Source organism: Anas platyrhynchos, chromosome 33, assembly GCF_047663525.1.
Source record: "Anas platyrhynchos isolate ZD024472 breed Pekin duck chromosome 33, IASCAAS_PekinDuck_T2T, whole genome shotgun sequence".
NCBI classification, from domain to species: domain Eukaryota; kingdom Metazoa; phylum Chordata; class Aves; order Anseriformes; family Anatidae; genus Anas; species Anas platyrhynchos.
The window spans coordinates 9,201,111-9,226,462 of record NC_092618.1 but is presented as its reverse complement, the minus strand read 5'-3'; the positions used below and the strand labels follow the sequence as shown (position 1 = coordinate 9,226,462).

Sequence of the window (25,352 nt, the reverse complement as noted above, 5' to 3'; positions counted from 1 at the left end):
TGCCGCAGCACAGCTTCCACCACGGCTTGGAAGAGGCAGATGGAGTGCTCCTGCACCTGGCTGGACGCCTGGCAGGGAGGAGGACAGGAGGAATTTCAGCATTAGCGTGGCCGATGTGAAGGGAGCTCCCAGCACTGTGAGATGCTTCAGCGCTGGATCCTTCCCAGAGGAGCTGCTCAGGGGCAGCTGCAAGGCCTGGTGCCCGTGAAGGGCAACGCAATCGGTTGCCATCGCAGGCTGCCCGCCAGCCACCCCACTTTCACCACCAGCCGCACCAGCCATGCCCAAGCAGAGCTCCCCAGCGCCTGGGCTGACGAGGAGACTGGGAAGGCCCTGCCTGAGTGCTGCCCACAGGGCCGGGCTGAAGGGCAGCCCTCGTTACAGGGGGCCCAGCTGAGGGCTCGGGCTCCCGCAGCACACTTACGTGGTCAAAGAGTGGCAGGAGCTTCTCAGCCAGCTGCAGAGCCAGGCCACTGTCCTTCCACCTCTCCACATGAGCCATCACGTTTCTCAGCACAGGCAGGGCCGTCAGCACCACATATGTGTTGGTGTCCTGCAGGGCCTCCACAATGTCTGGCAGCAAGACCTGAATTTTCCTTGCCTGTAGGAAAGACACCATTTCCCTTCCGTGAGGCAGTGAGAGACCACCCTGGGCAAAGGGCTCTGGTTCCTGAGCACCAGCCTCCTGCCTTGCTTCCTGGCAGCGGGGAGGGACGGGAGGGCAGAAGAGCAAAGCCCCAGGCTGCCAACATGGCTTTGCTTGACGATGGCCCGCTCACCTTCTCAGGGCTCTCTGACACGGTGCAGAGCCCTTTCAGAACCATCAAGCGCATCTCTGGTCTTGGGTACCTCAGGTAGCTCTGGAGGTGCACCGGGTTACCAAAGTCCTCCTCAGAAATGTGATTCCGGCCCAGCATCTGCAAGAAAGAGCAGTGAGAGCCTGGCAGGGCCTGCAGGGCTCCCTGCAGCCTCTTCTTCTCCCACCTTTGGGCAGGGATGGGGCAGCGCCAGCTGGCACCAAAGAGGCACCAGGCGCGGGGAGCTACGGGGGCTTGCCGGCCCCAGGGACCATGTGTCCGTACGTCCTGCGGGAGCTGGCAGTTTGGGGGTAGATGGGCACAGGGCTGTGCCTGTGTGCCTGAAGGGGCACACGTAGCCCTGCTGGGAGCAAGGTTTCATCTGGGAACTCACAGCCAAGCGACGGATGCAGGTGTCTTTGGTGACTGCGGTGCACCAGTAGCGCAGCGGCAAGTCTTCCATCATGATGTTTAAAACCCTCTTCAAGGTCTTTGGCATGGCCAGGATCACCTCCCACATGGCCAGGTCAGTGCTGCAAGCCCAGAAGACTCTGTCAGTGAGGCTGCCTCAGCCGCAGGGCCACAAACTGGGCCAGCCCCAGAGGACCCAGGCTGTCCTGCAGCCCCTGTGACTTGGGGAGCACTGAGGGCCCAGCCTGGGCAGGCAGGAGGGGGCTGAGCTGGTGTTCCCTGGGGGCAGGGGGACTCTGGGCTGCCTTGGACAGCTGGGCTGCTGCAGCCCTGGCTGGCCCAGTAGGGCTGGAACACATTGGTGGGAAGGAGGGCTGTGCTCCTTGGGGATGTCCTGCCCTTTGCCATTGGTGTGGCAAGCAGAGAGTCTCCAGGTGCATCTCCCGACGCGGAACAAGCCCTCAAGGATGTTAAGGCCAGGACCTGTCACGTGGCGGAGAGAACTGCAGCAGGTTCTCGACTTCTCTCCTGGGCATCATGTTGGTCAGCCTGAGAAGCAGGGAGTCCAGGCACTGCCGCGCCGATGCCGTGTGGATGCTGCCCAGGTTTCTCCTGATGCACTCCATGATCGTTGGCACCTTGTGGGACAAAGTGGGAATGGTGTTGCCAGCAGACCGCAGCCATTGCCACAGCTGCCACTCAAACTTTGGCCCCTTCCATTGCTCTCTGCTGGCTTCAGGTGGCTTCTGGAGCCCAAGAGACCCCGATGTGCGAGGGAGGCAGGGAGGGAGGCAGGGAAGGAGAGAGGAACAACGCCTGGAAGAGCTCAAGGGCAGGGCCATGGCCACAGGCCACTTACATCTGTCAGCCAGTAGAAAGGGTCCTTCAAGGCTGCGTCCAGCACGCTGCAGGCCCCCTGCTTGTCATGGATGCTGGAGTCTTGTAAAGCTTCAAGGGCTGTGAGGATGATTTTCAGCCTCTCAGCAGGGAAGAGGTATCCTCCAAACCGCTGTGGGAAGAAGGAGGAGCGAAGACATGCCTCACTGAGTGTCCCAAGGGTGCTGCTTAGCTGAGCAGCAAGGGCAGCTCCGGAGAGAGGGCCCTCGGGGGAAGGGGTGAGGATGGGGCATATGGGGCCAGAGTGCTGGCCCTGCAGGTAACCAGGGCTTGCTGGTGGCCAGGAGGGCTGGAGCTGCTGCCGGGACACAGGGGAGCAGCCTTCGCATAGCCCCAGCCTGGGGACAAGAGGAACCCTCTCAGCAGGGCGAGTGAGGCCGTGCCAGCCCCACCGGTTCTGGACCCCTTTGCTCACACGAGATGCCTGCTGATGCTGCGGACAAGATCCCCAGCAAGGCCAGAGCTCATTACCTTGGCAATTTCACACGGAGTTGATGTTGTAGAAAACGGGTATGCTGTGTCCTCCAAATTCTTGTGTCTCTCTGCATAATTTACCATGTCCTCTCTCAATATGCATTCTAAACAGGGGGAAACAGCGAAGAGTCAGTAGGGAAGAGCATCTTTGCCAACAAGCTTGCCAAATGGTGAAAAGCTCTTTCACTAGGAATGGCTGAGGAGGGAGGCTCAGACCCACGGCGAGGAGAGTGGTGGGCAGGGATGTAAAGCACAAGGTGAGGAGTGCTGGGAGCAAGAGGGACCTCAGGGATGATGCAGAAGGAGGAGAAGCAATGGCGTTGGGTGCCGTGGGGGTAGCAGCGTGTCACAGACCCCCTTCTGCTCGGGGTCAGGATGTGCAGGAAGCCCCCTGACACCTGCCTTTAAGACGGCAGGGAGCAAACAGTCAGGGAGCATTCTGGAGGGCGTCACCATCCCTGGTGATGCACGGCTGGCTCTGCTGTTCACTCCTCGGGGAAGATGCGGTTTGGGAAGTGCTCATCGATTGATGGCTTAGACTGGGGGACACCACAAAACAGCGTGGTAGGTGATCTGGGGAGGGTTGGGAAGGACAGCAGCAGAGAACTGCTCCTGGACGGCAGGTGAGCGTCTAGCTTCTGCGGAAAACGATAGCCAGAATGCTGCGGGAAGCTGCTGTGAGGAGCAGAGGAGGCCAGGGAACCTGGCAGAATTCCGTGGGCAGCCTCCACCAAGCAAAAGAATAAACCTTCACAATACTTGGGGAAAACAAGTAGACAAATCAGTAGCTGTCTGTGTGCAGACGGACAGTGCCCACCACACCTTCTTACCTCTTCCTTCTCTGACGATTTTGTAGAAGCGAAAAAGAGCATCCAAAGCTGCGTATCCAAAGGAATCATTGCTATTGCTGAAAAGCAAGAGGTGGCCCAGCAGCTGTCCCAGGATGGGGATGTAGAGCTCTCTGGAATCATCGTGGCTGTGCTTGTATTTTTCATAGTCATCTGAGTTCTGGGTGAGGAAGGGAGGAGAGACAAAGGGCTTAGTGGAGGCAGAGCCAGCCCCTGAGATAGCAGGGCCTGGGGAGGGAAGAGCAGGGGCGAAGAAGGGACGAAGACCCTCGATTCACGGTTCTGAGGCACTCACGTGCATCGAGGCTTGCCTCACAGGCACCCCTGAGTGGCAGGATGCTCTGGGATGCAGGAAAGGGTGGAGGGTTCCTTGTGCCTTACCTCGCTCAAAAAATAACTGATGATGAAATCACCCAGCCTCTCAATCCTCCTCACAGCTCTCTCACACACAGCTGGGTTTTTGGAGAGGGCAAAGTACAGCAGCGCCTGCGAGGAGAGAAGTTGCTGGGTTGACAGTGGTCTGCAAATGAGACCTGAGAGGATTCTTTGGAAATTCTTTGCAAATGCCAAACCTCCAAGATATTCTCCAACTCTGTGCTGAAACTGGTCTTTGGACAGTTGAGTACGAAGGCCACCAGCATGGTGTCCATGGCTTTCATAGTCTGCAGGGAGGACAGAAGAGCATCGAATTATTTCTGTGGCCCTCCTCACCCCCAGGAGCTGGCTCTGAGCCCCTCGGGAGTTCAGGGGTGGCTTTGGGGCTAAAAAGCCACTGCGTGCAGACCTCCTGCAGCACAAGATCAGGTCGGGGAAGGGGTGAGGCTGGGAAAGCAAATCTGGGCCCCGGCCCTGCACTGGTCTTTGGTTGTGTCAGCACGGGGAAGCAAGGCAGCAGCTCAGCAGGACTGGGGGTGCCGGTACCTCACCCAGCACATACCTTGGTGTAGAGCGCTCCTTCTGTCTCTGGCACATCTGACTCGGGAGGCAGAAAGAAGATGCTCTTGCAGCACACATGCAGGAGTCTCTCCTTTTTGCCACGCAGTGCTGTTGGTACGGTGTTGCTGAAGGAGAGAGAGAGAGGAGCCTGTTGGACGCAGTGCCTCGAGGCTTATGAAGGAGGACACGGACCTCCCTTGGCCAGGCATCCCTGGGAGGGACGGGCAGCCTCCCTGCCAGCTTCAGGGCCACCAGGACATTGCCACCAGGGGCTGGGCACGCACCTGAGGAGGGCGACAGTCTCCATGGCCTTCTGCCGGAATGCTGTGCGCAAGCTGTCCATGGGCTCCTTTTCCAGCAGCGCCTGCAGAGCACAAGCAGGATGAGACCTTGGAGCCGCCGGCACCCAGCAGCAGCAGAGCCAGCGCTGCCCCAGCCCTCGCCTCCCAGGGGGCTGGTGCCGGGGGGCCTTGCCCCTTCCCCAGCCCGCTGCGCATCCTCTCACCATGATGTTCTCCACCAGGTTAGTTTGGCAGCAGAAGTCATGCAAGTTCATTGGCACACCCCTCTCTGTGACACATCTGCACAGATCGCAGATTTTGCTGAGGAACAGCATCTTCTGCTCCTCGTCGTCCTGGCAGCCACAAAGACACCAACAGAGCATTAGGGGGACACCCACGGCCAGCAGGACCAAAGCCTTGAGGGGTCTGGGGCTGTGTGGGACCCCTGGAGGGCAGCGCCAGGAGCACAGCTGTGATGCAAGCGGCTGCCATTACCTTTTCTGTGCCTCTGACATACGCCCTGATGAATTCCACGGCCTTGTCTCTGCACAGTTTCCATGCCTTACCTGGAAAGGAGGAAAGCAAAGAGTGCTGCAGAGAGGGGCTGAATGCAGGGGTGAGGAGAGGAAGGGCCCCAGCCCCAGAAGGCCGTGGGGAGGCCGCGGGGATGCCCAGAGGCTGCAGCAGCTCCGCTGGGAAGAGAGGCTGAGGGAGCTGGGCTTGTGGAGCCTGGAGAAGGCTGCGGGGGGACCTCGCTGCGGCCTCCCCGTGCCCAAAGGGGCCTCCAGGAAAGCTGGGGGGGGATCTTCATCATGGACTGCAGCGACAGGACAAGGGGTGACACCTTTAACCTCAAAGAGGGCAGGTTTCTTTTGGACAGGCAGGGATTTCTCTCCTTCACGCCCAGGGCAGTGAGGCCTTGGCGCAGGCTGCGGTGCCCCCTCCCTGGCACTGCCCACGGCCAGGCTGGGTGGGCTTTGGGCAGCCTGGGCTGGGGGGAAGCATCGTGATCGCCGAGGTCCCCCCCAGCCCGAAGCGTCCTGGCATTCTGTGGTGCTGCGGAGGAAGCTCGGCCCCGTCAGCCCAAGCGCCGCTTTACCCAGGGAAGGAGTCCTGGAGTCAGGCAGGGGTCTCTGTGTCCCCAACCCTCCCCACCCCATCCCGAAGACCCTGACTCACTGGGATCCAGCCACTGTACGTCGTCCTGGCTCTCCTCTACCTGGCTGCTGCCCGCTGCCTGAGCAATGGCCTCTGCCAGCAAAATGGCCTCTGCCAGGCTGCTGTCCTCTTCCAGGAAAAAGGCCTCGACTGGGGTTCTGTCCTCTGCCAGCAAGCTGTCCTCTGCTGGCCGGTTGCTGCCCCTAGAAGACCAGGTCTCCTGCCAGGCCAGCCTGGGCTGCCTGGGGGGCATGCCTCCCTCCTCATCCCCTTCAGAAGGAGCCTCTGGAGAGGGAGAGTTCTCAGATAGAAACCGGCGGCTCCTCTGGGCGGGCGGTTGCGGCATTGTGGGACGTGGGCTATGCTCGGGGACTCCTCGAAGGCCCTGTGCTCCTGCCCTGTCCGTCACTGCCGTGCACCGACACTGAGGGTCCGAGCCACGGCTGCGCTCTTATAAGGCGGAGCCCTGGGGTGTCACCAAGTGACGTCACAATGGGTGCCACTGTGACACGCGCCTGGGCTGGGTGGGCACCCATTGTGACGTCACTTGGTGACACCCCAGGGTGCTGCCTGACGCGAGCGCAGCCGTGGCTTGGACCCTCAGGCCCTGCTTCCCAGGACGTGGCTGAACACCGCTCGTTGATGGGAAGTAGAGAATAATTTTTTTTTCCCTCTCTCCGTGCTCCCGCGCGGACTGATTGTTTCTTTTGTTTCTTTTTTTTTTTCCTCCCCATTCCCTTTCCATTTAATTAAACCTTTCTCATCTCAAACCTCGAGTTCTCTGTGTTGTATTTTCTCCCCCTTCCTCTTTGAGGAGAGGGGCAGTGAGAGAGCGGTTGTGGTGGAGCTCGGCTGCCCACCTGAGTGAAACCACCACACTTTGTCCCAGCAGCTGCGGTGCCTTGTGAGGGGCTGGGGCTGGGGTGGCCGTGCCCAGAGCCCTGCAGCAGCCTGTGGAGGGCATTGCCCTGGGGCCAGCCCAGCCTGGGCTGCTGGGCTGGGCTGGGCTGGAGAGAGGGCAGGGTGGTGGGGAGAGGTGGGCAGGGGCCGGGCTGGGCTGGGCAGTGCCCGGCAGAGCACTTTGTTGACTTTGATGACTTTCACCTATTTCTTTGAGGACTGTAGACACCCGTCTCTGTTCACCACCTTGCTCTCATCCCAGCATTTCCATCATTTCACCAGTGTCTCATCAACCCTCCCCAGCTGCTCCTTCTCACACAAAGCCATGCTCTGATCACAGACGCTCTTTGGGTGACCTCTGGCAACGCAGCACGACACTCTGAGGGACAGTTCTTCCTCCTCGTGGCCAGCACCAACATTCCAAAGTGCACTTTGTGGCAGTTTTTTCTCTCCTACTCTTTTCTACTACAAAAGAAAGCTCCATCAGGGTGGAACCCCCTCCTAAAGTAGGCATCCCAATCCATCAGGCTCCTTGCGGCCTGTCAGCCAACCAGACAGAAGTCACCGCACCAGCATCTTCCAAGCCATGGGCCTGCTGCTGTCCAGTCATGGACTCAAGCAGAAGGGACAGGACAACCCATATGTGGGCCTTCTTTCTGCATGGGTCCTCCTGGGTATGTAGGCAGAGGGGATCCCACAGTCAGCATGCCAGCCAGGTGCCTTTTGCTGGCCTACCAGGGCCACTGGCAGATGTCAGCCGAAAAGTACCGATCCCAGCTCTAAGTCAAGGGTGACCTGCCACCTACAGACTGAAGTGACCTCTCAGTCCCTTTCTGTGACATGATCCTGCTGCTGCCCTATCTTCTGCAGGGACAGAAGTGACCCCACAGTGACCAGCACAGTCACACTCCCCTGCTGGTGCAGGAGATCCTGAGGCAGAGCTGAGCTCATCAGAGCATTCTCCCCTGTCTCCTCCTTGTGGCCCACAATCTGATGAGATCCATGGCCCCTCACATTCAGCTTTGAGTGCCATGACTGCAGAGCAACCTCATGGTTCCTGCCCTGTCCCAAGGGATGACGGGCCTAAAGTTAAGGCTTAGTAGAGGGGCTGAAGGTGAGGAGGTTAATGCACAGGAACAGGGGTTTTGGGTGTTAGGTGTTCATGTATATGACTAGGGACTAGGGCCCACCTTACTGGGTTAAAGATTAAGCAAAGTTTGAATGGGAATGTTTTGGTATTCTTACGTGGGTATCAGGTCTGTGTTTAGGGTATGGACAAGCTTTGTGGTTTAGGGTTTTGTTTAGGTCTCTCAGGCAGTTTCCTAGGGTTAAAAAGAGCATTTTAATGCTAGTGTTAAGGTCAGGGATCAGAGTGATTAAGAGAGTAAAAACAAGGGGAAGGGGCTATGTGATGAATTTTGGCTTCAAGGGATGCGTTGAGGTCAGGCATTAGAGTAGTGGATTCCTGACAGTGTGTACAGTAGCATTTAGGTTTAAGGATTAATGTTGCTGGTTAAAATAGGGCAAGGTCTTTACATGACTCTTTTAAGTCAGTGCTACAGCAGAATCAACATTGCCTGAACCTTCTAGCCTCCCAGAAATCATTGATTCCTGCTGGCCTCTTCTCTCTCCCAAATCTCACATTTCTCCTGGCCAGGCTTCTTCTGACCTCCCCATATCAGTCATCTTCTTAGGGGTAGTTTTCTGATGGCTTTCATGATCTCACAGTGTCTGTCTTACCTCTGTTGGCTACTCCTTTCTTAAGACAGACGCAGCACCGAAGACAGGATGGAAAAGAACATAAAGGCTGCAGGAACACCCTGCACAATGTGCCCTGCAGCTCCGTACCACCCTAAAAATTTGTTTCCTGCCTCCAGCTTTTGGATATAGAATGGCTCCTATGCAGCCAGGGTAACTTTTTCCAGGCCCTCGTGCATGGTCCGTTTTACCCCAGCCATCTTGGAGGCAGTGGCCCCCTCTGTGTTGAAAACTGAAAGCAGTCCTGAAGGATGACTTCAGGGAAAAGCTGACACCTCTGACATGACAAGCCCTATCCAAGACCTCTTCCTTTATGGGGCCTACCAGGTACTCGGAAAGAGCGGATCTCACAAACTACAGGCACAGCAAGTGCCTTCTGCTTGCCTTTCAGGTACTTTTGCAGATATGAGCCTAATGGCATAGATCCCAGCCAGGAGTCAAGGGATGAGCTGCCAGCTATTTCTCCAAGAAGCCACCTCAAAGGCCATTTAACAGCCATTCACTTCCTGCTGGACTTAGAGTTTCTGAGGCACCACCGCCTCATAATATCATACCTACAAAACACCCCCTTTTTGGCCTAGGACCTGCCCAGGTAGAAGTGATCTGATTGTGATCCTTCAAGCCCATGGCACTGCTGCTGGGCTCCCAGACCCTCTGATGCATGTGAACCAGTTCCGTGCCAGTTCTGGGAGGTGCTAGGGCAGGTGGGACCTTGCAGGCAATGTTCCAGCCCCATGACTGTTGTTGGTCTCTCAGCTCCTTGCACACAGCAAAGATCACTCTGACATGCAGATGTTGTGTGCCTGAAGCTGGCCTAGAAGACACTCTGGGAAGCGCCCTCCCAGCCCCTGCCCCAGCCCCAGCTGGCGGTGCTGCTCTGCAGAGCAAGGGGGCTGTGGTGCCCAGGGCACGGGGACACTCTGCAGGGCCATGCTGGGCAGGCTGGGAGGCAGACCCAGCTCATGGGGTCACTGTCATTGCCCAAGGCTGCAAGGAATCAGTCACCAGCCTCCTTTGCTGGGGCTACTGCGTGTCCTGGGGCTGCAGAGCTCTCCTCTGCCTGTTGGCAGCAGCTTGAGCACTTGAGCTCTGCTAAATTCACCTTGCACAGGCTCATGCTCTGCGGGCTCCACCTGTTTTATGGGCTCATGCTGCTCCGGCCAATACCCTGGACTCTGCTGGCAGATGCTAATTCCCTCTGCAAGAAACATTAACCTGCCAGCAGTCCCAGCACAGCCCCACAACAGCACTGGCACCAAGCTCCAGGAGCAGCCGGGCCTGGCCCCACCAGCAGGAGAGGGCGGCAGAGGCAAGAGAGCAGCTTGGCATGCCCCAAGCGCTGGTGCTCCCTGGCTGTGCTGCTGGAATGGGACTCTTTTCCTCTGCAAATGGGCACTGCCCCAGCAGAGCCAGACCAGGTCTCAGAGGAAGGACATCAGACAAAGAAGGCAGTGTAGGCTGTTTTATTTCGTTAAAAGTTCACAGAGACCATAATTCCACATGGACAGAGACTCAGTACATACACTAAACACACGTACAGAATTGGGAGTGGGACAAAAATGACATTTTATTGGGCAACCTAACCTGAAACAAACAAAACAAAACAAAACAAAACACAAAACTAAGTAATACCAGTACTAAAAATACACACTCACACACACAAAAACAACAAAAAAGGGAATATAGGTTGCTCTGTGTAAGTGATATTCTGAGTAATCTGCAGAAACAGACTGTGAAATTATTGTTTCCGAAGCAAATCAAGTCATCAGTTTCCACAAGGCATTCTTGAGGTCCTTGTTCCTCATGCTGTAGATGAAGGGGTTCACTGCTGGAGCCACCACCGAGAATAGAACGGCCACCAACAGGTCCAGGGATGAAGAGGAGATGGAGGGGGGCTTCAGGTAGGCAAACATGCCAGTGCTGACAGTCAGAGAGACCACAACCAGATGAGGGAGGCACGTGGAAAAGGCTTTGTGCTGGTCCTTCTCAGAGGGAATCCTCAGCACAGCCCTGAAAATCCGTATATAGGACAACATAATGAAAACAAAACAAGCAAAGATTAAAGAAAGAGTAAATAAGAGTACAGCAACTTCCCTGAGGTAGGCATCTGAGCAGGAGAGCTTGAGGATCTGGGGGATCTCACAGAAGAACTGGGCCACTGCGTTTCCAAGGCAGAGGGACAGGGAAAATGTATTGGCTGTGTGCAGGACAGCACTGAGAAAGCCACTGCCCCAGGCAGCTGCTGCCATCTGGGCACAAGCTCTGCTGCCCAGGAGGCTCCCGTAGTGCAGGGGCTTGCAGATGGCAACGTAGCGGTCGTAGGCCATGACGGTGAGGAGGGAATACTCTGCTCCGACCAAGAAGACAAAAAAGAAGACCTGTGCAGCACACCCGTGCTAAGAGATGGCCCTGGTGTCCGAGAGGGCATTGGCCATGCCTTTGGGCAGAGTGGTGGAGATGCAGCCCAGGTCGAGAAGGGCGAGGTTGAGGAGGAAGAAGTACATGGGGGTGTGGAGGCGGTGGTCGCAGGCTACGGCGGTGAGGATGAGGCCGTTGCCCAGGAGGGCAGCCAGGGAGATGCCCAGGAAGAGCACGAAGTGCAGGAGCCGCAGCTCGCGCGTGTCTGCGAATGCCAGCAGGAGGAACTCGCTCACAGAGCTGCTGTTGGGCATTTGCTGACTTTGGACACAGGTATCTTTGAAGAGGAGAAAAAAAAAATAGAACAGACTTCAATGAGGAAAACCTATTTCATCTCCTGGAAAGCCCGCAGCTTTCTGCAGCTCTCTTGCTTGAGCTCTGGGTGGTGCTGGCTGTGTGTGACACTGGGAGCAGGGGCTGCTGTGGGCTCCAGAGGAGTCCTTCCTGCTGTGCAGCAGGAGGGAAGCAGGACCGTGGGGGAAACTCAAGTGCAGTCCACTTGTCAGATCAATGAGCCATGCAGTCTTTTTGCAAACAACTCATCCGACCACACTGTAGAGCAAGAGAGATTTTATTTGCTGTATTTTCTTATAATTCCCCCTGTAATGCTTAGGACACCGATCATACTCGTGTTACGCTGAGAAAAAAACGGAGACAGCTGAGAACAGAGAAGCCCCAGTCCGAGTGAGGCTGGACAGAATCCTTACCTTGGCCTTGGGGGCCTGAGCAGGATCTCAGCTCTTCCCCCCTAGCCAGGGCTGCCGAGGCCTCACTCCAGCTGCCCACAGACAGACATCCAGCAGCACGGACATGGCCTTAGCAAGGAGGTGTCTTCTCCTTGGGACGCCTGGATGCCACAAGGATGCCACGAGAGAGCTGCATCCTGCTGGAGAGCAGCCTGAAGCCCAGGAAAACACCCCACAGACAGGTGAATATCCACACGCTGGGGTATTCCAGTATCCCAGGCACACAACATGCTGTACCTAGAGGATTCTTGGCCACTCTGTTCCTGCTGATCTTGGCCAAACTCTTCTTTCCCCCGCCTGTGCTCACAGACCCCATCCCATGCGGCTGTGCTCAGCGCTGCCCTGCAGCACCCTGCCACCACCAGGGCCCTGCCAAGGGGCACCTCCATGCAGCAGGAGCTATGGGGCAGCTGACAGAGAGCCCTGCATCACCAGCAGGGTGTTCGAGGCTTCTAGGGTGTCAGGGGCACCTGGCTTAGGCCACTCCAAGGGGCTTCTGCCAGACTTCCTCACCTCGCAGTGCAATCCAGCAGGACTCTCACAGCCTACTGCATTGCCCACCGCCCTCCCAGAAACAAGACCCAGCACGAGACCCTTCCAGGAGCTGCAGCTGCATGGCCCTGCAGCCAGAGACTTACCTTGTCAAGGGCTGTGCAGGTTTCTCCTGCAGGCAGCTCTCAGCACCCTCCCACTCCCAACTGCCTCCAACCCCTCTCTCCTCTCCTCTCCTCTCCCCATGGGGGTCAGAGCCCCCAGCCCTTCTGCGCTGTGCAGAGGAGCTGCTCCTGGGCAGAGCTGTCTCTCTGCACCAGGGCCCTCTTGCCAGGAGCTCTCCCTGTCCCAGGAGCCCAGCCCAGATCAGCAGCAGAGGCATTGGAATCAGCCCTCTGGGGGCTTTGGCGATGAGCCCATGAACCTCAGGCACTGAGAGTGCGTTGAAGAAATCTCTCAAGAAATCCAAGGCAGATGCAAGTTTCCTGCAGTGTCCCCCTGAGGGGGGACTCTGCTGGCACTGACACAGCCTCCCTTGGAGCTCATTAGAGCAGAACACTGGAGGCAGTGAGGACAGGTAGACAAATGTGAAGGTGACACTGATGTATTGAAAAACAGGCTTTGACCCCAGGCTCCTGGGAAGGGAGATCCTTTCCCTTCACACAGGAGCTCAGGGCTCTTCCTGGGCAGTAGGAGATGGGGATGTCCATGGCCCAGTGCAGGAGAAGGGTACGACTCCTGCCTGGTTCATGGCTGGTGAGGAGGCAATGAGACCCTGGTGCTTTAACAAGAAGCTGCCTCCTCATAGGCCTCGCTGTCGGAGACAAGAGCCCTAGCCATTGACACACAGACCTCAGGCCTGTTGGGACTTTCAGCCTTTCCAGTGTGCTTGCTCCTCTCCACACCAGGCTGTCCAAGAGATTCACAGACCTGCACCTCTTTCCCTGCTGGCTGTGTGGTGTCTCATCAGATCGGAGCCGAGCATGGTAACTTACATTTTCTTGGTGGCCATGCTCCTCATAAGGCAGCTCTGTAGGAAGTTGGCCTGGTTCCTGGTGAGCTCCTGGTGAGCTCGTATGGCATCCCTCGTGGTGCCCAGGCCCTCCTCCTCCTGGGCACTGCTCACTCAGCAGGGTCCCAGTCTGCCCTGATGTGTGGGGTTCCTCTTCCTCTGGTGCAGGATGAGGCTTTTCTTCTTGTAAATGTCAAGAGGTTTCTGTAGGCAAAATCCTGCAGTTTCTCAAGGTTCCCCTGGGCAGATGCTCCATTCTTTCATCTGTTAATTTCTGCAAGAAGATGGCTCCCCCTGATTGTGCTGTCTCTCACAAGATAGCATCAATGAGGTGTTAGTAGATATTGTGGACAGTAGAGGAGTAACCAGTTGAACAGAATTGCAGCACAGACTCACAGAAGGCTGGTGGATGGAAGGCTGCCAGATTCCACCTTTTCTGTGCTTCTCATGTATGCTGTCATTTTGTCTGAAGCTGTGTCCTAAATGTTGTTAGGGTGGGCAAGGACAAAATTGGAAGGGCCAGACCCTAGCGGAGATCAATCTATCTATTGCTGTCAGAGACAATAAGAAAGGTTTTTATAATGAAAGGAGAGCAGAGGGGAAGGGAGGGGAGGGGAGGGGAGGGGAGGGAAAAGAGAATCTTCATCCTTTATTGGATGTGGGAAAACAGAAGTAGAAGAGATGTGGAAAAGGCTGAGGTACTTAATGCATTCTTTACCTCAGTGTTTAGCAGCAAGACCAGTTGTTCCCCTAGTACTCAGCCCTCTGAGCTGGTAGATAAGGACCTTCAGCAGAATGAAGCTCTCATGAGGAAATGTTGAGAAAACTGCTACTGCACTCAGATGTGCACAAGTCTAGGGGGCTAGATGGCATCCACCCGTTGTTACTGAGGGAGCTGGCTGAAGTGCTCTCCAAGCTGCTTTCCATCACTGACCAGCAGTCCTGGCTATCAGGGGAGGTCCCAGTCACCCGGTGACTAGCAAACGTGACGTCTGTCTACAAGAAGGGCCGGAAGGAGGATCCGGGGAACTACAGGCCTGTCAGTCTGATCTTGGTGCTGGGGAAGCTCATGGAGCAGATTGTCTTGAGTACCATCCCGCAACGCTTCCAGGACAAGCAGGTGAGCAGGCCCAGTCATCATGAGTTTATCAACGCCAGGTCCTGCTTGGCAAATCTGATCCCCTTTGAAGATAAGGTTATGCTTTCAGTGGACAAGGGGAAGGCTGTGGACGTGGTCTACCTAGACCTCAGTAAGGCTTTTGAAACCATTTCCCACAGCATTCTCCCAGAGGAACTGGCGGCTCAAGGCCTGGATGGATGTATGCATCAATGGGTCGAAAACTGTCTGGGTGGCCAGGTCCAAATTGCTGTGGTGAATGGAGCTAAATGCAGCTGGAGGCCAGTCACTAGTGGTGTCCCACTGGGCCCAGTACTGGGGCCACTTCTTTTCAATATCTCCATCAGTGATCTGGACAAGGGGATCAAGTGCACCCTCAGTGAGTTTGCAGATGACACCTAGTTCAGAGAGAGTGTTGATCTCCTTGAGGGTAGGAAGGCTCTGCAGAGGGAAATGGATAGGCTGCACCCATGGGCTGAGGCCAACTGGATGAAGTTCAACAAGGCAAAGTGCCGGGTCCTGCACTTGGGCACAACAACCCCATGTAATGCCACAAGCTGGGGGAAGAGTGCGTGGAAAGCCGCCCAGCAGAAAGGGTCCTGGGGATATTGGTAGATAGTCAGCTGAATATGAGCCAGCAGTAACTAGGGGTAATGGTTTTAAACTGCAAGAGGGTAGATCCGGATTAGATATTAGAAAGTTGTTTACTCAGAGAATGATTAGGCACGGGAACAGGCTGCCCAGAGAAGCTGTGGCTGCCTCATCTCTGGAAGCAGGGCCAGGTTGGATGGGGCTTTCAGCAACCTGGTCTAGAGGAAGATGTCTCTGCCCATGGCAGGAGAGTTGGAATTATGTGATCTTTAAGGTCCTTTCCTACCCAAACTGTTCTGTGATTCTGTAAATACGAAAGGCAGCAACATACCAGCTACTAGGAAGAAAAATGAACTCTATCGCAGCCAAAACTAGGACAATATCCACCCCTAATTCCATACCATATACGTCATGCTTAGGTCCAACACTTTTCAATTAATCACCGCCACCTTTCCTGTCTTTTGATTGTTGTCTCTCTCCGTGCTACCCCAGCCCGAGAGACAACATCAATTGGCTGCCTGGACATCTGCTCCCCAAGCAGGGACACCAGAGACAGACACACCGTGTCTAGCTCAAGTGCCAATTTATTGCTGCGTAGCATAGCTTCTTATACACATGACTGCCCCAGATCCCCGTGACCCTTTGCCCCACCCACGGTCCCTCCCAATCCTCCCCCCACATCTCCCCCCCACATTGATGTGCACACAAAAATATCATGCCCTTACTCTGTTGGTGTCTGTAACAATAACAATAACAACCTACTCCTTTTGTGTCTTTTTTTTTTTCTTTTTTTTTTTTTTTCTCCCAGTTCTCTCCTTCATTGCATTGGATAAATAGATCTGTAGTGCTGAGCTGCCTCCTGGGTCAAACCACTGCAAGTCTTTTTGGTGCCTAGCATGGAGCACAAAGGTTGAGATGACAAATCGGACCAGAGCATTTTAAAAGTAAATTGTTATAAGCAATAGATCAGTTTAACAGTTGCTTTAACAGTTGCTGATCACAATGTTGATCTTTTTGATCTTGGGGCTGTTGTGCTTGTTTTCAGAATTGTGTTGTATAGCACATCACTAACTGTCTGTCTTCCATGTCATGCTGTTCATCAATTCTGGGGGCTGGTTTAAGGTTACTGTTTTGATGTATGGGATAACACTGACTTATGACAGGATAAAATTATTGCCACCTCTGTACCTCGGGAACCATCTCTTCATCTCTTAGAAACTATTAATAGTTACATTATTTTACACTTTTTGCCTTTTCTCCTGTGCAGGGTGGGGCAGGAGGTGGGGGGATGGAACTGGTGTGGACAGTGGGGGACGTTTCTCCCCACTTCTTCACTCTCCCTTTCTTCTTCTCCTCCGGGCTAATTACAATAGCTCTTGAAAGCTTTGAATATCCGTGGGATGGCCGAACCAGCATGTTTCTGTTGTCCCATCTCCTAAATGTGATTCAGGTTTTGTATAATTTTAAACAACTACTTAAGCATGCCATCCAGAGATCTTTCCAGAGGCAGGAGAGTTAGGAGTGGCAGGGACTGTGTGAGGATATGGGCAGGAACCTAGAGCAGTGGGCACCTCCAGTGCTTTGGAGCTTCACCTCTGAGAATGTGCAGAATCCTAGAAAAAACTGTGAAATGCTTGAAAACTGCGTGTGATCACCCTGGCATTTCCAAAGAGACACAAATTACTGGAATGTGCTGGGGCTTGACCTGTGCTTAACAAGCCACAGGCAACACGTCTCCGACCCCTGGGACTTTTCCTGCAGGCACACGCCAGTCCCTGTGGCAGGCCCATCAGCCACTCCAACTTCTCCTGGACAGTTGCTCCATTCTGTCAGTTGTTAATTTCTGTAGGCAGATGACTCACCCTGATTGTGCTGTCTCTCACAAGATAACAGCAACAGGAGTTGCAGGACGCTTTAGAGAATACGGCAGTAAGCAGTTGAACGGAATTACAGCATAGACTCAGGTAAGGGCAGGGGATGTAAAGCTGCCACGTTCCACCTTTTCTGTGCTTTTTTTCCATCCATTTTTTCGTTTGGTGTGGAGCTCAGTCCTCCATGTCTTGAAGCTGTGCAGGGACAAAATCAGAATGGCCAAATCCTAACTGGAGCTCTATCTGACTATTACTAACAAAAAGAGTAATTATATATATATATATATATATATATACATAACAAGAGCATTAAGGAGCATCTCCATTCTGAATTGGATGTGAGGGGAATGATAGTGACATAGAACCATAGAAGACATGAGGAAAAGGCTGAGGTACTTAATTCCTTCGTTGCCTCAGTTTTTAGCAGCAAGACCAGTTGTTCCCCTGGTACTCAGCCTCCAGAGCTGGTAGATAGGTACAGGGAGCAGAATGAAACACTCATAATCCAGGAGGAAATAGTTAGAGAACTGCTACTCCACTTAGATATACACACATCTATGGGGCAGAATTGGATCCACCTGTCACTACTGAGGGAGCTGGCAGAATCACTTGCCAACCTGCAACCATCATTGATCAGCAGTCGTGGCTATCAGGGGAGGCTGTGGTCAACTGGCGACTAGCAAATGTGACGTCTGTCTACAGGAAGAGCTGGAAGGAGGAGTCGGGGACCTACGGATCTGTTATTCTGTCCACGATGCTGGGAAAGCTCATGGATCAGATTATCCGGAGTACCATCACACAACACATTTCCCCCTGTACTCGGCTCTGGTGAGGCCGCACCTCGAGTACTGTGTTCAGTTTTGGGTCCCTCGCTACAAGAAGGACATGGAGGTGCTTGAGCAGGTCCAGAGAAGGGCGACGAAGCTGGTGAGGGGCCTGGAGAGCAAGTCCTATGAGGAGCGGCTGAGGGAGCTGGGCTTGTTCAGCCTGGAGAAGAGGAGGCTCAGGGGCGACCTTATCGCTCTCTACAGATACCTTAAAGGAGGCTGTAGTGAGGTGGGGGTTGGCCTGTTCTCCCACGTGCCTGGTGACAGGACGAGGGGGAATGGGCTAAAGTTGCGCCAGGGGAGTTTTAGGTTGGATCTTAGGAAGAACTTCTTTACCGAAAGGGTTGTTAGACACTGGAACAGGCTGCCCAGGGAAGTGGTGGAGTCACCATCCCTGGAAGTCTTTAAAAGACGTTTAGATGTAGAGCTTAGGGATATGGTTTAGTGGGGACTGTTGGCGTTAGGTCAGAGGTTGGACTCGATGATCTTGAGGTCTCTTCCAACCTAGAAATTCTGTGATTCTGTGATTCTGTAACACTGAAAGAACAGTCGGGTGATCAGGCCATTTCAGTAGGTGGTTATCAAAGAGAGGTCCTGCTTGACAAATCTGATCTCCTTCTAAGACAAGGCAATGTGCTCAGTGGACGAAGGAATGGCTGTGGATGTGGTCTACCTAACCCTCCGTAAGGCTTTCGACACCTTTTCTCACAGAATTCTCCCGGAGAAACTGGCTGCTCAAGGCTTGGGCGCATGTATGCTTACTGTTGCGTCCCGCATGTTCGTGGGAAACCCGGTGCTAAATCATTTGTAGACGACCTGATTCTGGGTCAGGGTTCCGTACGTAGCAGAGCAGCTCCCTCGCTGCGATCTATTGAGAGTCAGCCCTTGACACGAGTTTTTGTCACTTTTCGCCCTTGCCACCACCGGGCGGAGGAGGGAAAGGCAAGGGGATGCAGTTGTCACGCGCAGACCTGCGCCTGCCTGCCGTTCACTCATTCCCCCCTCGGGGGAGAACACTCGCTTTTCTCCCTCTTTTCCCTCTTACCCTCTTCCCATCACACGGCCCCACTTCCCCGCTCCACGCGGCATGGATTGGGTCTCTCTCCCGTCTCCTTCCCCGTTTTTTTTCCTCCCCCCCCCCCCCCCCCTTCCCGGGTCTGGGTTGACCTGGCAGCTCCGGCTCTCTGTTGGAGAGGGTCCAGAGGAGGGCGACGAAGATGGTGAAGGGCCTAGAGGGGAAGACATATGAGGAGCGGCTGAGGGCGCTGGGCCTGTTCAGCCTGGAGAAGAGGAGGCTGAGGGGGGACCTCATCACAGTCTACAACTTCCTTGCGAGGGGGAGTGGAGAGGCAGGTGACCTATTCTCCGTAATCACCAGTGATAGGACCCGTGGGAAGGGTGTTAAGCTGAGGCAGGGGAAGTTTGGGCTGCACATCAGGAAGAGGTTCTTCACCAAGAGGGTGGTCGCACACTGGAACAGGCTTCCCAGTGAAGTAGTCACTGCACCAAGCCTGTCTGAATTGAAGAAGCGATTGGACTGTGCACTTAGTCACATGGTCTAAACTTTTGGGTAGACCTGTGCGGTGCCAGCAGTTGGACTTGAACGTTATGGGTCCCTTCCAACTCGGGATATTCTACGATTCTACAATTATTTCTTCATTATCTCTAATTCAGGAACGTGTGCAATAGTGCAAAGCCACCTACAAATTCCTTTCCCACACAAGACCCACAAGGATCATTGAGTCAAACGCCAGGCTCCACACAGAACCGCCCAATATCGGAGAATGTTAGAGCGTTGTGCAAACGCTTGACTTGACTTGACTTCCAGCAGGCTTGGAGCCATGCCCAATGCCCTGGGCAGCTTGTCCCAGTGCCCGACCACCCTTTCAGTGAAAAAACTTTTCCTAACACCCAGCCTCTGCCTCCCCTGTCCCAGCTCCGTGCCATTCTCTCGGGTCCTGTCACTGTCCCCAGAGAGCAGAGCTCAGCACCTGCCTGTGGTACAGTTGCCTGAAGTAACTAGGAAAATAAAACTAACATTCACATCTTAAAGAAAATGCACAGCATTGAAAAGGCTTTCAGGGTAGGGCGTAGCTGCATTACCTGAGCATTCCCTAGGCTTCCAACCTTAGATGCTATTGCGCTGGGGGAACCTGGTGTGCTAGCTCTAAGGAACAGCACGGAGCATAGAGTGGAGTGGAGACACCATGGCTAGGCTCTGTGACCAGGTGCGGACTCGATTGTTCTTGTGCACGCTGAGACCGATAAGCTGCACTTTTTGCTACCCTGAGCCAACGACCTGTCATGTTTTGACAAATGCTGTACTCTAATGTACTTTTGCTCATTATAATATCATTAAAATGCCAAAACACACCTCCATCCCAAAAGCTCCCTGCTTCCAAGGTGCGACCACCCCTCTCTGAGCATGTGCTCTGAATTTCTCAGAGCCTACTACTTTAAACAGAGACAAGAAACCTTTTCACCAATCCTAACTAAAATATGCTTGACTAGAGTCACTCAAGCTCCACCTCATAAATTGGCCTAAGAGAGAGGGTGTGTCAGGGAAGATACCATTGTTAGGGAAGGTACCATCATTAGGGAAGATACCACCATCAGGGGAGATGCCATCCCAAGGGAATACACCATCCTGAGGACCTCCTGACTCCTGGGATCAGTCGACGGGCTGAGCCTCTCTTCTCGCCCATTGGGACGCCTTTGGGTGAGATTTGAACACTAGGTTATATCGTGTGTCTCTGCGGAAACTTAGGAATCTCTATAGAGTCTTTGTGCCTTTTAACGCGTTCATTTCCAGGCTGCGCACCTGTGCCACCTCTGTATTTCATACATGCGTTATTGGTGAATCTGTGATTGTGATAGTTCAGGACCCTGAATCTGACCGGACCCGTAACGGTTAATCGGCTACACCCCTAAATGCCACACTGCCCCTCTGCTCCCCTCGTGAGGGAGCTGCAGGCCGCCAGGAGGCCGCCCCTCACTCTCCTCCAGGCTGAATTCTGACACGTATTCAACTTGCTGTCGACCAAAACCCCCAGATCCCTTTCTGCAAGGCTGCTCTCCAGCCTCTTCTGCTGGCCCTAAGTGGAACCCTGGGGAACCCCACTAGGGACTGGTCAACAGCCTGATGCAACCCCATTTCTGTAACCCCTTGAGCCCAACCCATCAGCCAGCTTTTCACCCTAAACCGCATGTATTTATCTAGCTGTACAATGGACATTTTGTCCAGAAGGATACTGAGAGAAACAGTACTGAAAACTTGATGGAAATCCAAAACCTGGCATCCCTTGCTCAACTAGACGGGTGATGTTGTCATAAAAGGAAATTAAGTTTGTTAAACAGGACTTTCCCCTCATGAACCTGGGTGGGCTGTGATCAACGACTGCGTTGTCTTTCCGGTGTTCTTCAGTAATGCCCAGAAGAGTTTCTCCGTATTTTTACTAGGCTCTGAAGAGAGACTGGCGGGTCTGTAATTATTGGGCTCTTCTTTCTTGCCCTGCTTGAAACCTGTCACAATGATTGCCAGCCTACAGTCAACTTGGACCTCTCTGGGCTCCCAAGACCATTGAAAAATAATTGAGAGAGGTCTCACAAGGACATTAGTCGGCCCTCTGAGAACCCTGGAATGAATCCCCTCAGGCCCCGTAGACTCATATGCATCCAGTGTGGGTTTGGCTAGGAGGTTTTTGTTACCGCACTCATGGCCCCCCAACTCTGGGCCCCTTGGGTCCCAGAGCCCATCATTGCTCTTGAAGACAGAGGCAAAAGAGACATTAAATGGCTCTGCTTCGCCTATGTCTGTGTTTGTGAGGTGACCATCCTCAGCAAGTAACGGACCAATGTTTCCTCTAGCCCTCCTTTAGCAGTTCACATCTTCAATACACATATTAATGTATATATCTGCGTTGTCGCCCACACTACTAGCCAGCTTCACCCCTGAGCTTTGCCTGCACCAATTTTCTCCTGACAGAGGCAAACAGCACCTCCGTAGCCCTGCCATGTCACACGACCTCGCTTCCAGTGGCCACACGCTTTCTTTTCCCACTTAAGCTCTAGAAGAAGATCCCTGCTCAGCCAAGCTGGCCTCCTGCCCCGCCTGCTTGACTTCCAACATTTTGGAATCGCCTGCTCCTGTGCTCTTAGGAGGTCGTGCTTAAAAAGATGGACCCCGATACCTTCCAAAACAGCTTCTCAGGGGATCTTCCGAACTAGTTCCCTGAGCAGCCTGAACTCTGCCCTCCCCGTGTCCAAAGTTCACAGAATTGGAGGGGTTGGAAGGGACCTCAAGAGATCATCGGGTCCAACCCCCCTGCCAAAAGCAGGCGTACTGGCAGTTTTCCTCCAATCGCCAAAGATTTTTAAATGTGAAGTGTCAATAGAGAGCTATTTGTGTTTGTATGTTCTTTCTTTGAAGTCTCTGATGTCTGGGGGTTTCAGAACAACTGCTAACAACTAGTAACTGTTATGACTTCTGAATGGGACACTATGCAAGCCCCTGATATCTGGCCAGGCGGCCAGGAGATTAAGGAGAAGAAAGAAGCTGAAGGATGGCTAGAAGACAAAACTTGCAGGGAACGCTGTGTAAGCTTTTGACATGCTGCCAAGGAGTACAAAGGGGAAGGACAAGAAAAAAAAACTGAGAGGAAGACTACGAGCCTTCAGCATGAAAGACCCCCAGAGACCCCCAGGGGGACCACCAGAGACTGATGCGCATGCTCCAGTAGGAGGGTTTGGATCCCGGAAGCTAATTATAATAACCCATTTTTTTTAGAAGTAGTAATGAATATGTATCAGCCTAGGAGCATAAAAATCAGCTGCTTGATGTAACTGGTGTGCGTCCTGGTGGAGCAGAGACTCCCGGCGCACCCAGCGCTGTTTGCTTACCTCTATTCCTTTAATAAATTGTAAACTTTGATTATAATCCTATTTTGAAGACTGAGCCATTTATAACACAAGCAACAGGTCTAGGATGGCACCTTTCCTTGTTGTCTCCCTCAGTAGCTGTACCAAGGAGTTGTCATCAAGGTGTGTGAGGAATCTCCTGGACCTGCTTGTATCAGCTGTGCGGTCTTCCCAGTTAACGTCTGGCAAGTTGAAGTCCCCCATCAGGACAAGGGCAGTTGAGCTAAGAGAGGTCTCTCTTAGTTGCTTAGCGAATAATTCATTGGTATCGCAAACACCCACTGCAACATCCAAGTGATTGCTTTCTCCCTTAATCCTTACCCAGAAGCTCTCGGCCACGTCCTTGTGCCAGCCCCTTGCCTCGCCTGCCCTGCCTATCCTTCCTGAAGAGCCCATACCCGTCCATCACAGCACACCAAGTCTCGCTTGTTCTGGGATGGAGCTGAAGCTTCCAGCTCCTCCTGCTTGTCCCTCATGCTGGGTGCATCGGTGCAGAAACATTCCAAATGTGCTCCAGTGTACCCAGCGTGGCATGGAGCAGGCCGAAGGATCTCGCTAGCGCACACTCCCTCCCATTTTGGTGTGCCACTTAGAAGATTCTGTCAGGACAGAACAATAATGGATGATGCTCAGAGGGCCTTACGGGGCAAGTGAGCTTTCCAGAAACACCTTTTACCCTGATCTCCTGGGAGGCAGCAGACTTCTCCATGGGTTGGGTCAGGCCGGCATATGCGGCCCTCTGTTCTGCTCAGAAGGGAGTCACTTATGACAGTAACCCTTCTCTTCTTCTGGATGGAGGTGGTCGTGATACTGGGGAAGGCTGACTTGCCCTAGAAAACCCCTCCAACCTGGATGGACCTTCATGCACATCATCGTTTGTGTGTCCATTACTTCCAGAGTCTGTTGTTTCAGGGCACCTGAAAGGAAGGTGAGGTAGGCAAGGAGGGGTCCGCCTGCTGCCCCGAGCAGATCTAAACTTCCATCCCTTCGTCACTGAGATGCACTCCTTCTGCCTGATGGCCAGAGGGTAGGGGATCCTCCATTTCCTCTGCTGTGTCTGCCTGACGCATCTGTCCCAGGGCTGGCACAGTACAGTTCAACCTTCTCCAACTCCCTGGTGCTCCTCAGCCTGCCCACCTCCTCCCGAAGCTCTGCCAGGAGGCTGAGCAGTTCTTCTACCTGGGCGCACCTACCACAGGTGGACTCACAGGATGGGATGTCAGGAAGAATTTCTTCATGCAAAGGGTGGAACCGGCTGCCCAGGGCACTGCTGGAGTCCCAGGCCTGGAGCTATTAAAGAAATAGCTCCTTTAATAGCTCCTTGCACTTCTTGGTGCAGGTGTTAACGGAGCCAACTAGGAAAGGTGCCCTCCTAGACCTGTTGCTAGAAAACAGAGAGGGTCTGGTGGGAGATGTGGTGATTGGTGGCCGCCTCGGTCATAGCGACCATGAAGTGGTTGAGTTCAAAATGTACGGTGACAGAAGGAAAAGTGCCACCAAAACCTCATCCCTAGATATGGGTGTCCTGGTTTCAGTTAGCACAGAATTAATTTTCTTCCTAGTAGCTGGTGGAATGCTGTGTTTTGGCTTAGGATGAGAAGAGTGCTGATAACACCCCGATGCTTTAATTGTTGCAGAGCAGTGCTTATACTAAGCCAAGGACATCTCAGCCTTTTGCTCTGTCCTGCCAACGGGCAGGCTGGGGGTGCAGTAAGAGCTGGGAGGGGACAGACCCAGGACAGGTGACCCAAACTAGCCAAAGGGGTATTCCATACCATCTGACATCATGCTAAACAATATATAGGGGTGGCTAGCCAGGGGAAGGGGGACGGACTGCTCGGGGTTAGGCTGGGCATCGGTCAGCGAGTGGTGAGCAATTGCATTGTGCATCACTTGTTTGTACATACTATTATTACTTTCCTATTATCACCATTGTATTATTATTGTTATTATTTTATTATTATTTTGTTATTATTATTTTCCTGTCTTATTAAACTGTCTTTATCTCAACTCACGGGCTTCACTTTCCATTTCTCTCCCCCGTCCCAGAGAGGGAGGGGGGAGGGTGAGCGAACGGCTGCGTGGTGTTTAGCTGCCAGCCGGGTTAAACCACGACAGCCCTTTTGGCGCCCAACGTGGGGCCCGAAAGGTTGAGATAACGGCAGATCTGACCAGAGTGTGTTAAACTAAAATTGGTGTAAGGATTAGACCTGCTTAATAGTCGCTTGCCATAATGCTGATTGCTTTAATCTCAACTCTGCTGCGCCTGTTTTCCAAATTGAGTATTATAGTACATTGTTTTCCGTATTTGCTCTCTGTCGTGTTGTTTATTCTCTCCGGGCCCTGGTTTCAGATCATTATGGTGCTGTGTGTTGTAGCAATGGCTTATGAGACGATGAAATATGTGGTCATGACTCTAACTTGTTATTTGTATTCAGTAACATCGTCGACTCTGTACTTTGGAAACTGTATCTTGGAAACTATTAGCAATTATACCTATTGTTTTTTTCCATTATGGAGTCAATCTGTGGAGGGGAAAGGGGAGGATATTTTTCCTTACTTGCTTACTCTCCCTTTCTCCTTCACCACCCCTGTATCCTCCTGGGTCACTCTGCCTTCCTCCTTCACCACCCTCTTATCCCCTGAGCTTGTCACAATAGCTCTCCAAGATATTGAATATTTCTGGAATACTCAGAATACCATAGTCTTGTTGTTCTGCCTCATGAATGCACTTCAGATTCTGCTTATAGTTAAACAACTACTTAGGAAGCTCATCCGGAGATCTGCCCGGAGGCAGGATAGTTGTGGGTGGCAGAGAGTATGGGTGGATATGGGCAGGCATCTAGAGCAGTTGGCACCCCCAGTGTGTTGGAAATTCACCCCTGAACAATGGCAAAATCC

The 25,352-nt window shown here is 53.5% G+C and overlaps 1 protein-coding gene across 12 annotated transcripts in view; it reads left to right on the top strand.

The window, feature by feature from the left end:
- Positions 1-25,352, top strand: part of LOC140000391 (protein YIF1B-like) — a 71,311-nt gene that overhangs the window by 4,716 nt on the left and 41,243 nt on the right. For 2 of the 12 annotated variants that reach the window (XR_011805531.1, XM_072030253.1), the window contains one exon: positions 14-6,572. The exons of 2 other annotated variants lie outside the window; for them this stretch is intronic. Coding sequence is in view for 8 of the 10 variants with exons in the window: in XM_072030253.1 (XP_071886354.1) it covers positions 14-208 (195 nt within the window). In the remaining 2 variants the exon portion in view is untranslated. 8 more of the 12 variants (XR_011805530.1, XM_072030254.1, XM_072030259.1 and 5 more) reach the window with 7 other exon arrangements.